Source organism: Martes martes (genome assembly GCF_963455335.1).
Source record: "Martes martes genome assembly, chromosome: 4".
Lineage (NCBI taxonomy): Eukaryota > Metazoa > Chordata > Mammalia > Carnivora > Mustelidae > Martes > Martes martes.
Genome location: NC_137891.1, coordinates 86438417 through 86457198, shown reverse-complemented (window position 1 = coordinate 86457198; position 18782 = coordinate 86438417). Strand labels below are relative to the sequence as shown.

The following is an 18782-nucleotide window of genomic DNA, read 5'->3' as shown; positions in this document are numbered from 1 at the left end:
TTAGCCTTTCTTTCCCCTTCCGCTAGGAAGAAAGGGGGTAACCAACCACTTTTCTACTTGCACACTGGCTACCAATATACTGAGGTGGTAAGTCTAGTTGCCTAAGAACCCAATTCACCCAAATGTGTTATCTGTCTCATCTCATTAACAAATAACAAAAACCCCTACTATTGGAACTTTTACAGAGGATGTAAACAGGAATGAAACAAGATTTTGACTCTCAAAAAGGGAAGCCGTAAATATCAAAATGGATCTTAGATGGGGAGTATACCGTAAATACTTTAAAGATGACACTAGCAAGTTAAAAAAAAACACGAAAATCTTAGGCTTTGAAAGGCCCACCATAAAAGACAAAAGCCAAAATTTAATAGAGTGGAGTCGTGACGTGTCCTTTCCTATGTTCACTTATTTTTGAAGGGCTTCTTTCCCGATTTCTCGCAGCCCTTAGGTAGTGGCCATGGGTGGGGTGAAGATGAGAATCGTTTGGTATGTAAAATCTGTAAGTGAACCTGCAAACTCAAACGGTATCCCCTTCCAAGCCTCTAAAAAGAAATGAATCCATTATCTGGTCCACTGCTCTGAGGAGACAGCTTGGTTCCGGGCTCCCTATATTCATGCTGTAAATTTGGAAATACGACCATCAGGGCACTAGCGTTCAATTCGCGCGCAAAGCCGGGGACGTCCCAGCTGCTTCACCTGAGGCTGAAACAGGGAAACAAGGTTTTCCCGTCCCCCAGTCAGGGTACCAAAAAGGCACAGGGCCCACACTGACTGCGACCGGTCCTAGACACGTCCCGGGGTTCTTGGCGCCAAAAGAAACCATTAGGTCCGTCCCCTACCGGAACTATACGACACGTAAGACACGTAATCAACAATCCTCCGCCTCGTTAAATAGTCCCGCCTGGGTTACCTCGGATACACACTTTTCCACCTCAAAAATCCTTAGATGGATAGACTATGATCCTCGAGGTGCATTGCCCTTCGGTTCGAATGTAAACTTGGCTTTTCTGATCATTTTCTCTTCATAGATCCCTCCGCCAAAGATTGTATTCGCTTAGTCTTCACTTCCGGGTCCGCCATTTTGTTGCCTCCATTTCTCCACGAGGGGGGGGTTAAAGGCCCCCAAAATATGCATATATGAAAAGGCCAAAAAGTAACCGTCAGTGACAGGGAGTGTTAACTAGAGAAAGAAACGGGACCAAACTGGCGGGCTCGGTGAAAGCGCGGCCGGCAGCGTTCCGGACGAGGAGGTGAGGGGGAAGAAGACGTGTGGACTCTGGGGGGCGTCGGGGCTGGAATGGAGACTGCTGTGAGAAGTTGCAACGCGTCCCAGCCCAGCCCCGGACTTCTGGGTGCAGACAGAGCGGCGCCCCTCACGGGAGCGGGGGCAGCTCGGGGAGGGGGGATGAAGAGGAAGGGGATGCTGCCGGGAGGAAGGGGAGGGGACTGGGAGGTGAAGAAGGGGGTGGGTGTAAGACCTGGGTCTGGGGAGCTGGACCCAGGAAAGCGAAGGCCATGGAGGTGACCGCCAGGGGGCAACCCGGAGTCCGGGCTGGGGGCTGCGGCCTTGGCTCCTTGCCCCCGTTGACTCTTCTTCCAGAAAGACAACGTTGCTGTTTGGAACTGGAGGATTTGTGATGAAGGAGGAAACGAGGACTCTCAATTCTCTGACCTCAGTAATAGCCTAAAGATTTTGAGTGAGCTCAGTAATCGGAGCAAGAGCAGTACGGGCTCCGCCCCCAGTTGTTGCACAGTTGTTTGTACAGCTGGAGGCTGGTGGAGACGTATGCAATAGAAAAAGTGGGGGGGGAAGGTCGTCAGAACATGGACTCTTCAATTCCATTTCTCCTTATCGTTAGGTTTCTCCTGTTCTCACAGATTTCCTCGAGCCAGCAGAGATTATCCCATTCTTCTCTCTCTTCCCAAAAGTACTTCTTTCTCTTAAACATCTGTAGAAAAGGACATTCTGTGGCTTACCCCCAACAATTTTAACATTTTTGGCTGTCGGGACCACATGTTCATCGTGCCATTTGACCCACCCAGTCCAATTGAGATGCTCTTAAGCATCTATTTTCACACACGCTTTGAAACAGTGAAGCAGAACTGCCCCACCCAAATTTTTACATCAACAAATGTAATTACTCTGTGATAATACAGTACCTTGTTGTCAAGAGCTCAAGCACTTCATTAGTTATTAAAACACAGTTATTCAAAGTCCTTGTATGTTTGTTTGGGAAGGGGAGTGGATGCTTTGTTACTTTATTAATCTCCAAAATCCTAAGAGACAAGTTGAATCAGATGTTGTCTTTTCACTTCATGTATAGGGAGAGTAGAGGTACGTCCAGTAAGGGAGAATGTTTTCCTTGTGTTTTTAATAATCAGGAAGCTTTAAGGTGCCTAGACTGTCCTCGACTTACTGGCTTCATCTCTTTTCTGGTGGTTATTATCTGTGTTTAGGTAGGCTATGGGAGAATGGCACATAATACCCCCTCCCCCAAATGCTGTGGTTTTTTTTCCCCCCCAAATGCTGTTATTTTAAAAATACATTTTTTTAAAAGATTTTATTTATTTATTTGAGAGAGGGAGAGAGAGTGAGCGAGCACAGGCAGAGGCAGAGGGAGAAGCAGGCTCCCCACCAAGCAAGGAGCCCGATGTGGGACTCAATCCCAGGACGCTGGGATCATAACCCCGAGCCGAAGGCAGCTGCTTAACCAACTGAGCCACCCAGGCGTCCCTAAAAATACATTTTGCTTTTACTTTGGAGAGCTGCTTCAGGTTAACTCAAAAGAGGGTAGAGGAGAAAAGAACCTTGAACACATTTCTAGGAGACCTCTTTTATATCAGGTGATAAATACAACACCCTCCTTATTTTCTAATTCCAAAGTTTAACTGTATCTTTGTATAGTAAGAAAGAAGACTTTTTATGGCCTATTTAAAGAATGGGATTACAAATCTGGGTCAGCTGCCATTTAGTGATACTGATACATGGGCTCACAAATATGGTTAAAGAAGAGTGGGGGCGCCTGGATGGTTCAGTGGGTTGAGCGTCAGACCCTTGATTTTGTCTCAGGTCATGATCTTGGGGTCATGGGATCAAGCCCAGTGTCAGGCTCCATACTCAGTGCGGAGTCTACCTGTCCCTCTTCCTCTGCCCCACCCCGCACTTGCTGTCTCTCTCTGTCTCTCAAATAAATAAATAGAATCTTAAAAAATAAATAAATAAAGATAATTGGGGTTCCTGGGTGGCTCAGTTGGTTAAACATCTGACTCTTGGTTTTGGCTTAAGTCATGATCTCCGGGTTGTGAGATTGACCCAGCCTCAATCTCTGCACTGAGTACAAAGCCTGATTAAGATTCTTTCCCTCTCGGGGCACCTGGGTGGCTCAGTGGGTTAAAGCCTCTGCCTTCGGCTCAGGTCATGATCCCAGGGTCCTGGGATCGAGCCCCGCATCAGGCTCTCTGCTCAGCGGGGGGCCTGCTTCCTCCTCTCTCTCTGCCTGCCTCTCTGCCTACTTGTGATCTCTGTCAAATAAATAAATAAAATATTAAAAAAAAAAAAAGATTCTTTCCCTCTCTCTCTGCACCTCCACTCCCCTGCTCATGGACTCAAGCTCTCTCTCAAATAAATAAATAAGTAGTGATACAATTAATGAATGTTTGAAGGCAGACTATGGTGAGAAAAATTGACCTCAGAAATACTTGGCAAGGGGCACCTGGGTGGTTCAGTCATTAAGTGTCTACCTTTGGCTCAAATCATGATCCCAGAGTCCCGGGATTGAGGACTGCATTGGGCTCCCTGCTTGGCGGGAAGCCTGCTTCCCCCACTCCCCCTTCTTGTGTTCCCTCTCTCGCTGTGTCTCTCTCTGTCAAATAAATAAATAAAATAATTATTTTTTCTTAATACCTGGCAAGAATTCAGGTGCTGAAGACAACAGTTGCAATGGGATAAAATAAACTTATTTAAAGGATCTGTTTTGGGTGCCTGGGTGGCTCAGTGGGTTAAAGCCTCTGCCTTGGGCCCAGATCATGATCCCAGGGTCCTGGGATCGAGCCCCACATCGGGCTATCTGCTCCACGGGGGGCCTGCTTCCTCCTCTCTCTCTGCCTACTTGTGGTCTCTGTCAAATAAATAAATAAAATCTTTAAAATAAATAAATAAAGTCCAAAAAAGTTTTTTTTTTTTTTTAAAGATTTTATTTATTTATTTGTCAGAGAGAGAGAGAGAGAGCGAGCGAGCACAGGCAGACACAGTGGCAGAGGGAGAAGCAGGCTCCCTGCGGAGCAAGGAGCCCGATGCGGGACTCGATCCCAAGACGCTGGGATCATGACCTGAGCCGAAGGCAGCCGCTTAACCAACTGAGCCACCCAGGCGTCCCCCAAAAAAGTTTAAAAAAAAAAAAAAAATAAAGGATCTGTTTTCTGGATGTAACAGCTTCCCCAGAATGTGAAGCAAACCAGTTTTCTCCTTAAGCAGATACCTCAGCCTTCAACTGACTATTTTTTTATGGTAGAGAATAGCTGAAATTTCAGTATTAGGATACTTCTGCTTTTTGCCAGCATTTCTGAACATCCTGTTATAGGGAATTCTTCCCTTTTGTGATCAGTTATGTTGGAAGTGTTTGAGACTTGGTGATACAACTTTTATATATAGTGTAATTTGAGAAAATGTGAGGGAGTCATTTATGACTAATAAACCACCAAAAAACTTGCTCTTTTTTTTTTTTTAAGATTTTATTTATTTATTTGAGAGACAGTGAGAGAGAGCATGAGATGGGAGAAGGTCAGAGGGAGAAGCAGACTCCCCGTGGCTGGGAACCTGATGTGGGACTCGATCCCGGGACTCCGGGATCACGACCTGAGCCGAAGGCAGTCACTCAACCAACTGAGCCACCCAGGCACCCTTTGTTCTTGTTTTTAGCTGTTAGTAAAAAAACAAAAAAAAAACAAAAAAAAAACAAACTAGATTGAAATTTTAATTTGATATTGTAAAAGGAAGGCAATCATGGAGAAATGCAAAGTGTTGGTTTTCTGTAATAAGGCTTTACTATCATTTTTTTCTCCAGCATTTTCTTGAGTTGTAAAGCCTGACATAGAGGTTCATACTATTAAAGTCCATCCTCTTCTCTTGAACATGCTTATTCAAAGGGTCTAGATTGGAGCCTGGCATATACTCATTTTGAACAAGCTCCTGGTGGTCTCCCAGACACCCATGTTTGAGGACAATGCTCAATGATATAGACTGGAAAATTAAATCACATAGTAGCTGAATGATTTGCCTAAGCCAGTGATTCTCAGATTTTCTGGTTTCAGTATGTGTGTGTGTGTGTGTATCTGCCTATCTATATTCACACATTTATATGTATATGTGTATATATATATTTATTATTTTAAGTTTTTTTTTTTTTTTTTTGACAAGAGAGAAACAGCAAGAGAGGAAACACAAGCAGGGAGAGTGGGAGAGGGAGAAACAGGCTTTCCACTGAGCTGGGAGCCCAGTGGGGGGCTGGATCCCAGGACACTGGGATCCTGACCTGAGCCGAAGGCAGGCACCTAACAACTGAGCCACCCAGGAGCCCCAGGACTCATTTATATTACTAAAAATTATTGAAGATTCCAATGTATTATATCTGTTGGTATTTACTGTTTTAGAAATTAATTTTTAAATGCTTATTAGTTAAAATACAATTGTAAATCCTGTACATATTAACATAAATAACACATTTTTAAAAAGATTTTATTTATTTATTTGACAGAGAGAGAGATCACAAGTAGGCAGAGAGGCAGGCAGAGAGGAAGGAGGGGGGGAAGCAGGCTCCCTGATGAGCAGAGACCCCAATGCAGGGCTCGATCCCAGGACCCTGAGACCATGACCTGAGCTGAAGGCAGAGGCTCAACCCACTGAGCCACCCAGGTGCCCCTAAATAACACATTTTTAAAAATTTATTTATCGGAATGAGAGAGAGACAGAGCACAAGCAGAGGGAATGGCTGGCAGAGGAAGAAGCAGGCTCCCCACTGAACAAGGAGCCCAATGTGGGACTCTATCCCAGGACCCTGGGATCATGACCTGAGCCAAAAGTAGTCACTTAACCTACTAAGCCACCCAGGCATCCCTAAATAACACATTTTTATGAAAAATATACCCTCCAAGTTAAATAATAAGAGGAATAGCATTGTCATTATTTTTGCAAATCTCTAACTTCTAGCTTAATAGAGAACAGCTGCATTCTCATATTTACTATTTCATTTAATCTGTTGCAATATGTACTTGGAGAAAGGAGTAAGTTAAACAGCTTTTTCAGGTAGTTATGGGTGTTCTTTGGTGCTACACAAACACCGGACAAAGTGGCAGTTTGTTTATTTATTATTTATTTGACAGAGAGAGAGACACAGTGAGAGAGGGAATACAAGCAGGGGGAGTGGGAGAAGAAGAAGCAGGCTTCCCATGGAGCAAGGAGCCTGGTGTGGGGCTTGATCCCAGAACCCTGGGATCACTACCTAAGCTGAAGGCAGGCACTTAACGACTGAGCCACCCAGGTGCCCCAAAGTGGCAGTTTCTTTCTTTCTTTCTTTCTTTCTTTCTTTCTTTCTTTCTTTCTTTCTTTCTTTCTTTTTTAAGATTTTATTTATTTATTTGACAGAGATCACAAGTAGGCAGAGAGACAGGCAGAGAGAGAGGGGGAAGCAGGCTCCTTGCTGAGCAGAGAGCCCGCGGGGCTTAATCCCAGGACCCTGAGATCATGACCTGAGCTGAAGACAGAGGCTTAACTCACTGAGCCACCCAGGCGCCCCAAAAGTGGCAGTTTCTTAAAAGTTAGTTGCAGTGAGGAATCTGAAACCATATCAATGAAATTATTATACTCTGTTACCTTGAAACACCCTGATCTTTCACTTTGTTTGTACTCTATACATGATTTTATAACATGCATTGGTCATTTGAAAAATATTGGTTCAGCAAATTATGCAGGCAATCCAAATGTTGCTGCATTTTATTATACAATATTTAAAAATCACATTCATTAGTATTACCACTAATTTCAACAGAAAAGTCTGTAGTAAGCTGTCAACTTAGAGTGGTAGATTTAAGTTTCCCAAAATTCTACTTTTGCTTGAAAACTCAAATTATAAAAATTATAATTAATAATTATCAGTAAACACTGCCAGTTGTTTTCCTCGAAATGACAGCTCACTCTGTTCATTTTTTTATAAGTGTCTGCCATATCTGAGTCTGCATAGCCTCGGTGTTTGTTCATCATTCTTTCATGTGCTGTAACATTTCTACTCACAGTTGTTTCAAAGGGATGAAATGCTGTTTTATTGCTTCCTTAAGCTAGAGAGGTGGTAATGTGTTGCACAGATTTCCAAAGTATTTTTCTGAATATTGAACATTAAAGACCTATTTAGGGCCTGAAACTTTGCCAAGTATCTGATTGTGTTAGGTGAGGTAGAAAGGAAACGCCTTACTGGATAGTCAGCTTGAGAAGTGTCTTGCATATGTTTAAGTACAAGAGGTCTTCTAAAAACATTTACAGGCAGCTTTCCTTGTGTTTGAGTTATAGCTTCCCGAAAACATTTGTTCCTATGCATAAAGATGTCTTTGGTGGATTTGGGGAAGAGGTTGCTAGAAGCAGCAAGAAAAGGCCAAGATGATGAAGTGAGAACATTGATGGCAAATGGCGCCCCATTCACCACAGACTGGGTAAGTTCTTTTAACTATTCCCAATGTACACTGTTACCAATTTCTTCCTTTTTTTTTTCCCAAAGATTTTATTTTTAAATAATCTCTACACCCAGTGTGGGGCTTGAACTTAACAACCCCGAGATCAAGAGTTGCACACTCTATTGACTAAACCAGCCAGGCATCCCCCCAACCTTTTCCTTAAAGGATAAACAGACTTTATTGATTTTTCTTCATTCCCTTTCTGCCTCACTCTCCCTATAAGAGTTTTATTTTCTTTGTTTCATCTAAATATGTAGTCGTCTTCTAGTTTCCTAAATTGCGGGCATCTCCTGTGGATATATAGGTGGTAATTGTAAGGTATTACAAACTTCTGATTTTCTATAATGCTTTTTAGAGTATTTTCTGAAGGTTTAATTCTCCCTGGAGTGTACTTAGGTTATAGGTTTCTGTAACTAGCTAGAAATTAAACAAAGTCAGTATAATAAGAGTGCATTTCTAAACTAAATGAATTACATGTTTCATTTTCTCTAAAGTGTCCTGGTTAATCAGAAATAGTCTAGGCATTTTATTTCCTTTTTACCACTGCTAAAAAAACATTAAGAGAAAGGTATAATTTCACAAGCCTAGGCAGCCATCTTGAAGAGATAGATTTTTAAAGCGTTGCCTAATTTAATTATTTCTATTTTTTTAAGTACTCTCTGTACCACAGACTGGGTAAGCTCTTTTAATTATTCCTAATGTGTGCCTTACCAGTTTCTTCCTTTTTTTTTCCAAAGATTTTATTTTTAAATTTTATTATTATTATTTTTAAAGATATTATTTATTTATTTGACAGAGAGGGAGAGATCACAAGTAGGCAGACAGGCAGGCAGAGAGTGGGTAGGGGAAGCAGGCTCCCCGCTGAGCAGAGAGCCCGATGTGGGGCTCTGGGGCTCTGGGGCTCTGGGGCTCTGGGGCTCTGGGGCTCTGGGGCTCGATCCCAGGACCCTGAGATCATGACCTGGGCTGAAGGCAGAGGCTTAACCCACTGAGCCACCCAGGCACCCCTCAAAGATTTTATTTTTAAGTAATCTCTACACCCATTGTGGGGCTCAGATTCACAACCCTGAGATCAAGAGTCACATGCTCTACTGACTGAGCCAGTCAGTTAGCATTGCCTAATTTTAACAATTCAATGAACCGGTGTCCTCTATCCTGGGGTGATTAATTCATAACTTTAGAGGCCAGCAGGTACTTAGCACTTCACAAAAAGGAAGAAAAGGAAACCTATGAGATTAGCATTTCTATTAATAGACCTGAAAAGTGCAATGTGAATTAAAGTCAGTCAGACAGAGAGGCTGAACATATATGGAATGCAAAAAATAAACAGCATAGGCTTAAAATAAAGGACCTAACATAAAGAAAGGAATAGATCTCTGGGCAAAGTGGCCAAAGATAGAGAATTCTTACAGATTTACTTTGAGACAATCCAGGCTTCTTATTGCTATTGACACGCCATTGCTAAAATTTTATTGCCTCTTTATCTCATCATTCTTTTTGCTTTGCTTTACTGTGTTAACGCACTTCTGTTCAGCCAGTTAAATTGGCACACCAAATCTCAGTGACTTTCTAGTCTCTGCCCTTTTCCTAAGAATTGTTTTGAACCCACCTACCCCTTTCCACTACTCAATGCAGAATGTTCTTGTTTATCCATTTTTTTTTAACCTTCTTCTAAGCTTTGCTTAACATCATGTCCTTTAGAGAATCTTTCCTGATATATATGGAATCTTTCCATCTGACTTAAATCCATTATACTTAGCTCTTATGTAATTGGTGGTATATTTATTTGCCTTAATTAATATTCTTTACTCCTGTTGCACAACCAGATTGTCACTCCAAGGACAAGAACCATAGACTGTACCTCTTGTTCATTTGTGTCCCTCCGGCAATGATTTAGGACTCTGCACACAGTTGATATTCAATGAGTATTATTTTCCCACAGCTTGGAACATCACCCCTCCACCTTGCAGCCCAGTATGGTCATTATTCCACAGCAGAAGTGCTCCTTCGAGCAGGCGTTAGCAGGGATGCCCGGACCAAAGTGGACAGGACCCCTTTGCACATGGCTGCAGCTGATGGACATGCACACATCGTGGAACTGCTTGTTAGGGTAATAGTGGCAGATCTGTATTGTAAAAAAGACACCCACCTCCCTGTTTTCTTACTTAAACGGGTGGTAGGAAACTAGGCTGGGAAAGATTAAGTTTAGGACAGTTCATAGCATAGATTTGTGTCTCTTTCAAGAGACATCATGGCTATGAGGATTTTGTTTTCTAATCTTTTACAAGCTAAGCAGACTTTATTGATTTTTTTTCATTCTCTTTCTGCAGGTGTTTTCTGTACTTAAGCCTATTTTTGTAGGCTCTCAGCTCTCTGTTAATAAATGCAGCAAAAATCTGTTCTTTTCCCCTTCCTTTCCCATCTGTTGTAATTTCCCAGTTGTCCTTAAAAGACCCACTCATTGAAGATATTATGTCTGTCATCATTCAGGAGAATTTGAAGAATGTTTTTCCATTTGATATTTCTATGTGATCTAAATTTGAATATGTGTAATCTCCATTGAAATTCTTTTTATTTGGCTGATGGGATTTTGCACCTGTGCTACTATAACCAGTGTCTCTTTGAAAAAAATTACGTCTCTGTGACAGAATGGTGCAGATGTGAATGCCAAGGACATGCTGAAGATGACAGCTTTACATTGGGCTACAGAACACCACCATCGAGATGTTGTAGAGCTACTTATCAAATATGGAGCTGATGTCCATGCTTTCAGCAAGTTTGATAAATCTGCCTTTGACATAGCCCTGGAGAAAAAGAATGCTGAAATTCTGGTCATCCTTCAGGTCTGTTTCTTTTTATACCCCCAGAATACATTTCAATTGAAGTTAAGAAAATTTTTGTTATAGGATCTGAATCAAAATTGAATTTGCTCTGTTTATCAAGGTAGTACTTCTAAATTTCTGAAATGTCTCAATCTTGTGACTCAGTGTCATTGGTATCTTTTTTTTTTTTTTTAATATTTTATTTATTTATTTGACAGACAGAGATCACAAGTAGGCAGAGAAGCAGGTAGAGGGAGGAAGCAGGCTCCTTGCCGAGCAGAGAGCCTGATGCGGGGCTCAATCCCAGGACCCTGGGATCATGACCTGAGCTGAAGGCAGAGGCTTTAACCCACTGAGCCACCCAGGTGCCCCTGTCATTGGTATCTTTAAAAAAACAATAGTATTCTAGGGCGCCTGGGTGGCTCAGTCAGGTCAGCGTTTGCCTTGGGCTCAGGTCATGATCCCAGGGCACTGGGATCGAGTCCCACATCAGGCTCCTTGCTCAGCTGGGAGCCTGCTGCTCCCTCTGCCTGCCACTCCCCCGTTTGTACTCTCTCTCTGTCAAATAAATAAATTATTTTTTTTAAAAAAACGTTCTAGGGGTGCCTGGGTGGCTCAGATGGTTGCCATTTGCCTTGGGCTCAGGTCATGATCCCAGGGTCTTCGGAGAGCCTGATTTCTCCCTCTCCTTCTGCTGCTCCCCCTGCTTGTGCATTCTCTCTCTCTTTCTGTGTCAAGTAAATAAATAAAATCTTTAAAAACAAAAAACAGTAGTCAGTAAATGGATAATCTGTTTCAACTGAGGCTCTTAATCAAAGGGATAATTATATGTAAAAAATGGGTATCCATTTCTGCTGCATTTTCAGGAGTTTGTTTATTTATTCCTTTTTTCTGACTGATGGTTCTCTATAGACCGGTTGTCCTCTTTAGCTTTCAATTCCTTATTTAGAGCTCTTTTGTAATTGGACTTCATAAGTAGATATCATGTTTGTAGAAAACTGCTTCTGAAAGTCAGAAAATAAAATAAAGATAAGTATCTTTACACCTAAATTGTACAGAGAGCCCTGGAAGCAAAATGCAGCATATGGAACTAGACTTTAAAATCTGGCACTCATTTATTTGCTTGTTATATATTCTCTTAGGAATTTCTTCAGTGGCAAAATGGAACAAGTAGTTGGACAAAACTCTGGAGAATATTGTTCTCTGCAGATTTGCTGCGGGGATCTCCGGCTAGCACATTGACCTGTATATAATTGATAGAATGTTCATGCTGGAAATTACTTCTTAGGCTCACCCCCTCATTTTCCAAATAAGAAAAAAACAAGTTCCAGACAGGTTAAGTGAATTGTCTAGAAGTTTTTGCAAATGATACACTTTTTTGGAAATGGTAATACTTTTTTTCTTTAAATTAGAAATAAACGTGGGAAAGCAACCTAACATCTCTGTTGCCCTGGTCTGGAAAACAAACAAACAATCAAACAAAACAAAAAAGAAAACCAGTGGTCTTTTTTTTTTTTTTTTAAGATTTTTAACTTATTTATTTGACAGAGAGATCACAAGTAGGCAGAGAGGCAGGCAGAGAGAGGGGAAAGCAGGCTTCCCGCTCAGCAGTCCAATGCAGGGTTAGATCCCAGGACCCTGAGACCATGACCTGAGCCAAAGGCAGAGGCTCAACCCACTGAGCCACCCAGGCGCTCCAGAAAAACAGTAGTCTTAATGAGAACTCTGAGCTCCCTGGGACATTGTGTTCCACCACTAGTTCTGCTCAACAGAGCATTGGGGTGGGAGTGGCTTTTCAGTAACTGTATAACTAAGGCTAACAAGTTCTGACTTTGAAATATCCTATCTTGTTTGGTAGGAAGCGATGCAGAATCAGGTGAATTCTAATCCTGAGAGAGCCAACCCCGTGACTGTGGCTGCCCCATTCATCTTCACATCTGGAGAAGTTGTCAACCTTGCTAGCCTTGTTTCTTCAACCAACACCAAAACAACCTCAGGTAATAATCTGATAACGTGGCATTTATTTTAGACTTAAAATGAACAGAACCCCAGTTTTTCCTGTGAGATTAATTGATACTCTGTCTGATACCTACTTGTTTATTAAAATATTCCCCAAATAGAAGATTTATAATAGATTTTAAAGCCAATGCATTTATTCTTCCTGGGGGAAGGGCAGACCATACACAGGGATTACACATCAGTGGTTACTGTATTAAAAGTAAAATATTTTACAGATTGATCTGTGGAAGGGTTATATATGACTGCAAAATGAAAACATAAGGGTGCTTCAGTATGGTTACCACTAAGGAAAATAGTTAAATACTCATAGTCTAAAACAGTGACAGATAAACCAGAATAAATGTAAATGGATATTGGAGTACCGATATAAAAGAGGTACGTGTGATCATTTGAATAAAGTATAAGAGCTTTGATTTATTCTTGGAAGCATAAGTAAACAACACAATAGCAGAGAAAAGCTCATTTTGAGATCTGTATGTTTTTAACAAAAACATCTATCTAAAAAGGAGCAAGCTGAGCTATTTTCAACATTTCCTTACAAATATTTGTTTTAGGGGCACCTGGGTGGTTAAATGGGTTAAGTCTCTGGCTCAGGTCATGATCTCAGGGTCCTGGGATTGAGCCCTATGGCGGGCTCCCTGCTCAGCAGGGTGCCTGCTTTCCCCTCTCTCTCTGCCTGCCTCTCTGCCTACTTGTGATCTCTCTCCCTGTCAAATAAATAAAATCTTTTTAAAAAAAACACAAATATTTGTTTTACAATGAGGGAGTTTGTGTCCTAATTTACATAAATTTTCTTACTGACTCGGTTTATTTTTCTGTTTCTGACTTTCACTTAAAAATAAGACACTGTATTCTAGTTAAGTTTGTATAATATCGGGATGCCTGGGTGGCTCAGTTGGTTAAGCGTCTGCCTTCAGCTCAGGTCATGATCCTGGGGTTCTGGGATCAAGTCCCGCATCAGGCTCCTTGCTCAGCGGGGAGCCTGCTTCTCCCTCTCCCTCTGTCCCTGCTCATGTGTTTGCTTGCATGCTCTCTCTCTCTCTCTGTGTCAAATAAATAAATAAAATCTTAAAAAAGGTTTGTATAATATCAAAGAAAGATCTTGAATGAGGTGTTATAACTGAGGGGCAGTGTGGTTAAATAGAAAGAACATACACAATATACATAGAATTTTACATTCAGTACTACATTCAAATACTGATTTATTAATTGACTACATGCTTGACCTTGGAAAACTCTTACTTCTCTAAGCCTTCTTTACTTATCTACAAAATTGGAATATAATAATACCTACTTTATGAGGTTATGAAACTTTGTATTTCCATTTTATAGCAGGACTTTAGTAATAGCTAGGGTTAAATGTAAATATAACTCCTCAATGAAAGTTTATTCTGTTATGCCCTCAAGGGGGCAGTAGTGACCTTCATTTTTATAGGCCGTCAACTATCATTTAAAAATCACTGTGCTTTGCTTTTAGCTTGATAATTCAAAAAATTAGGTTAAATATACATATACATGTAATCAGAACATGCACAGACTTTTGCATTTCTTGTAGTTCATGCCACAGTAATTAGAACAAGTATCTTTAGGATCCAAAATTCTTTAGAAGCCAGTAAAGTTATAGTTCATAAACATGTAAAAGGAGCTGGAGTTGGTCATCTAACTGTTGAAATTCTTCAGACCCAGATCTGAAATGATAAGCAAAGCTGAAGATATTTAGGATATAGCTTCATAGCCTTGGTTCTCATGGGCCTATATCATGTTTGTCATGTTCCTTTTGGCAAACCTATTGTTTCTCTCTTCTGTATGTTGCCACTATGAATTAAGATTGCTAAACCATCACATAATAGAGCTGATCTCTCCAGTGTTGTCTTACCCATGAAACCATTCTACCTGCCTCTCCCACTTCAGGGGAGATAATTAATGCAGATAAAAGAAAGGAGAAAAGTTGTAAGACAAATTCAGGTTGTATTATTCAACTAGTTAAAGGATTTTCTTTTCCTGAATGGTGGGTGGGTGGGTGGCTTGCTTTTTTCCCTGTTACCCAGTAATTTTATTTTTTTTTTTTTTTGAGAGAGAGAGAGAATGTGTGCAGTTGCGTGTGTAAGGGGAGGAGAAGAGGGTCAGAGGGAGAGAGAAAATCCCAAGCAGGTTCCATGCCAAGTGCAGAGCCAGACATGGGGCTTGATCTCACCACCCTGAGATCATGACCTAAGCTAAAATCAAGAGTTGGATGCACAACCAACTGAGCTACCCTTCTTTTTTCCCCCCATCATCAAGTAATACTTTTTGTAATTTTTTAAAAAGATTTTATTTATTGATGGAGAGAGCCAGAGAACACAAGGAGGGGGAATGGTGGAGGATGAGGGAGAGGCAGGCTCCCTGCCAAGCAGGGAGCCCAATGAGGAGTTCGATCCTAGGCCCCTGGAATCATGACCTGAGCTGAAGGCAGACACTCAGCCGACTAAGTCACCCAGGTGCCTCCATCCAGGAATAGTTTTAAGTATCCTAGGATAATCATTTTGGTAGATTTTTTTTTTTTAGATTTTATTTATTTATTTGACAGACAGAGATCACAAGTAGGTAGAGTGCCTGGAAGAGTGAGAGGGGCAAGCAGGCTCCCTGCCAAGCAGAGAGCCCTATGTGGGGCTCGATCCCAAGACCCTGGGATCATGACCTGAGCTGAAGGCAGAGGCTTTTACCCACTGAGCCACCCAGGCACCCCGATGGATATATATTTTTTTAAGGTTTTTATTTATTCATTTATTTGATAGACAGAGATCACAAGTAGGCAGAGAGGCAGGCAAGAGTTGGGGGGGGGAAGCAGGCTCCCTGCTGAGCAGAGAGCCTGATGCGAGGCTCGATCCCAGGACCCTGGGATCATGACCTGAGCTGAAGGCAGAGGCTTTAATCCACTGAGCCACTCAGGCACCCCCTGTGGACATATATATATTTTTTAAGATTTTTATTTATTTATTTGACAGACAGAGATCACAAGTAGGCAGAGAGGCAGACAGAGAGAGATGGAGATGCAGGCTCCCTGCTGAGCAGAGAGCCCGATGCGGGGCTCGATCCCAGGACCCTGAGATCGTGACCTGAGCCGAAGGCAGAGGCTTTAACCCACTGAGCCACCCAGGCGCAACCCCCATGGACATTTTTGATAACAAAATTTGTATTATAAAGTTTGCTTTCAATTTTCCATTTGTGACTAAAGGTATCACTGGTCATCAGTGCTACCATCACAATGCAGCGGTTCAGAAAGGCAGACTAAATTAAACATTAATCAGGGCAAAAAAAGAGTTACAAAGATGAATTTCCTATTTCTGTAGGATCATAAGATGCACTCCAAAGTCAAATATAAATAACTTTGTATTGGTTCATAAAGAGTACAGGCTTTGAGGAATCTAATGAACTGCATTCTAGTCTGGTCTCTGACATTTACTACCTATGTGACCTGGGCAAGTTACTTAGTTTTTCACCAACTCACTGAGATTGCCTATCCTACCATAGCACACTCCCCTAAATCCTGATATGATGAGTTTCTCTAAGCCACATTCTGAATAGATATATTATATATATATATATATATATATATATATGTGTGTGTGTGTGTGTGTATATATATATTATATATGTGTGTGTGTATATATATACATATGTATATCTTCTCTTAAGTTTATATATATATATTTTATATGTGTGTATTATATTATATATATATATTAGAGTATATACTCTATTATATATATATTATATGTAGAAATAATAGAGTCATCCCTGATAGTGCCATTTTAAAACAACACCATCCATGTGCATTTTACTTTATTTGGTGTTAGGTCTTACGCTGAGAAAAAGGAAAGAATTAATATTGTTTAGCAATAAAGTACCTAATTTTCCTAAAATTCACAGGGATAAGTCTAAGGAGGTAATTTGGATCATTTCTTTTCAGTTTCAACTGTGTATATTAGAGTATTAAACCCAGTTTTCCACAAATGTTCTTTCTTCCTTTTGCTGTTAAGGGGAAGTTGAGTGAGTCATGTCTGAATCAAAGGAAGAACAGCCTTAGCTCGGTATCATTATGTGCTAAAAAGTATACAATGCCTTCTCAAGAATTACCCAGCTATTCTACTTTAGCTGAGTGACCTACCTGATACTTGGCCTACTTGAACTTTAATTACAACAGCCCTGGTGTGTGCGAGTGTTTTAACTATGGTAAAATAGTAACAACCTTGTTTTTAGATTGCTAGTGACTTACTGTCAGATATATTCCAACCTCCTCAAGGGCTATGTATACAAATATATTTAAAAATTGCTTGTTCCTTGTTTGTTTCATTTGTGAGTTCTTATGCCAGTGTTTGGTGTGATAAGCTGTGTGGTGGGAAAAGCATGAATTTAGTGGGAACATTAGGGAATAGGGTATAGCTGGATCTTGCTCTGTGTGAAGTTATTGGATAGACATAGGTTCCTTTCTGGAGGACAGGCACTGTGTTCCACTCAGACTGTTTGGTTTCCTGAGTATTATGTGAGAGAATGAAAGAATAAAACAGAGTTATCATCACTGTCTCCACTGTAATCCTCCACTGCCACCATCATCATCCGGAAGCTAGATTAAGATCATTTGTAGCTGGGGCACCTGGCTGGCTGAGATGGTAGGGCACGTGACTCTTGATCTAAGAGTTGTGAGTTCATGCCCCACATTGGGTGTAGAGATTACTAAAAAAAGAATAATAAACTTAAGAGAAGATAGTTCGTAGCTATTAGGAATACTATATAAGTAATCTGCTTTTTGAAATTTAAATATCTAAACCAGTTAAATTACCTATATTAATCATATCAGGAAAGGATTCTTTGCTCTGTGGATGGATTTATTATAAAGAGTGTTAAAAAGGAATTTCCTTAAGTTTTTTAAAGTGTTTTACAGAGAGCTGGCTTTTTGATAGACAAAAGGCTGGAAAGAATCTTTAAGCGTAGTTAGTGGGAAAACAAAAATTGAGAGTACATTGGGGTATCCAGCTGGCTTAGTAGAACATGTGACTCTTGATCCTGGGATTATAAATTCGAGTCCCACATTGGGTGCAGAGATTAAAATATAATCTTGAAAACGTATCTTAAATATAAAAACCTTAAAAATAAAATCTTTTTAAAAATTAAGAGGCACCTGGGTGGCTCAGTCGGTTAAGCATCCAGCTCCTGCTTTTGGCTCAATCTCATGGATTGTGGGATCGAGCCCCACATTAGGCTTGTGCTCAGTGTGGAATCTGCTTGAGACTGTCTTTCTCCCTCTGCCCTTCATGTGGGTGTTCATGCTTGCTCTCTCTCAAATGAATAAGTAAATCTTTAAAAAAATTAAGAGGGGCTCCTGGCTGGCTCGGTCAGTAGAGGGTGCGACTCTCAATATTCAGGTTGTGAGTTTGAGCCCCACATTGGGTGTAGAGTTTACTTAAAAAAAATAGAATCTTGGGCACCTGGGTGGTTCAGTGGGTTAAGCCTCTGCCTTCAGCTCAGGTCATGGTCTCAGGGTCCTGGGATCGAGTCCCTCATCGGGCTCTCTGCTCAGCAGAGAGCCTGCTTCCCCCTCTCTCTCTGCCTACTTGTGATTTCTCTCTGTGTCAAATAAATAAATAAAATCTTTCTTAAAAAACAGAATCTTTAAAAAAAATTAACAATGCACTTAAAAAGAAGGTAAGTGTATTAGTCAGAGTCCAGTCAGGTGACAAAATTACATGGTGATTTGTATAATTTTATTGTAATATATAATATGTATGATTTCTAAAATATCTAAACTGAAATGTACAATTCATGAAAAATTACCAGTAATAGTGGATTAACTACTGAGAGGTGAGGAGAACCCTAGAGAATACAGGGATAACCAATACAGGAGCAGCCACAAATTTTGTATGACAAAACTTAATTTCATGCTAACTGTCAAGAAATATTGTTTGGGTCCATGTTAGGATTTCAGTATGACAAGGCAAGGCAAAGAAGGGTGGATTTGGAATAAATTCACAACTGGCACAAAAGTATCTTTGAAATTATAATAAAAGACATAGGGAAATACAGTTCATTTTATAAAAGTTATGTTTATGCAAAACTGTCGAGTAATACTTTTGGTTCATAAAGTTAGGCGGGTGCCTGTTGCCAGATCAAATGCATTTTCCTCCTGGAACTTAGCTGTAAGGATAGCACACGGATATAAGAAGAAAAGGTTGTAAACAAAGTTTT

General features: G+C 40.8%; 1 protein-coding gene across 3 annotated transcripts in view; it reads left to right on the top strand.

The window, feature by feature from the left end:
• The first annotated feature begins 1075 nt into the window (after positions 1–1075).
• The window catches only part of GABPB2 (GA binding protein transcription factor subunit beta 2), a 32168-nt gene continuing 14461 nt past the window's right edge, over positions 1076–18782 (top strand). Inside the window, exons 1-5 of one of the 3 annotated variants that reach the window (XM_080800142.1) lie at positions 1076–1250; positions 7559–7698; positions 9662–9829; positions 10368–10562; positions 12400–12538. In XM_080800142.1, coding sequence (XP_080656268.1) covers positions 7591–7698; positions 9662–9829; positions 10368–10562; positions 12400–12538 — 610 coding nt within the window. In that variant the 5' untranslated portion in view covers positions 1076–1250; positions 7559–7590. The remainder of the gene's footprint in view (positions 1251–7558; positions 7699–9661; positions 9830–10367; positions 10563–12399; positions 12539–18782) is intronic. The other 2 variants (XM_080800143.1, XM_080800144.1) reach the window with 2 other exon arrangements.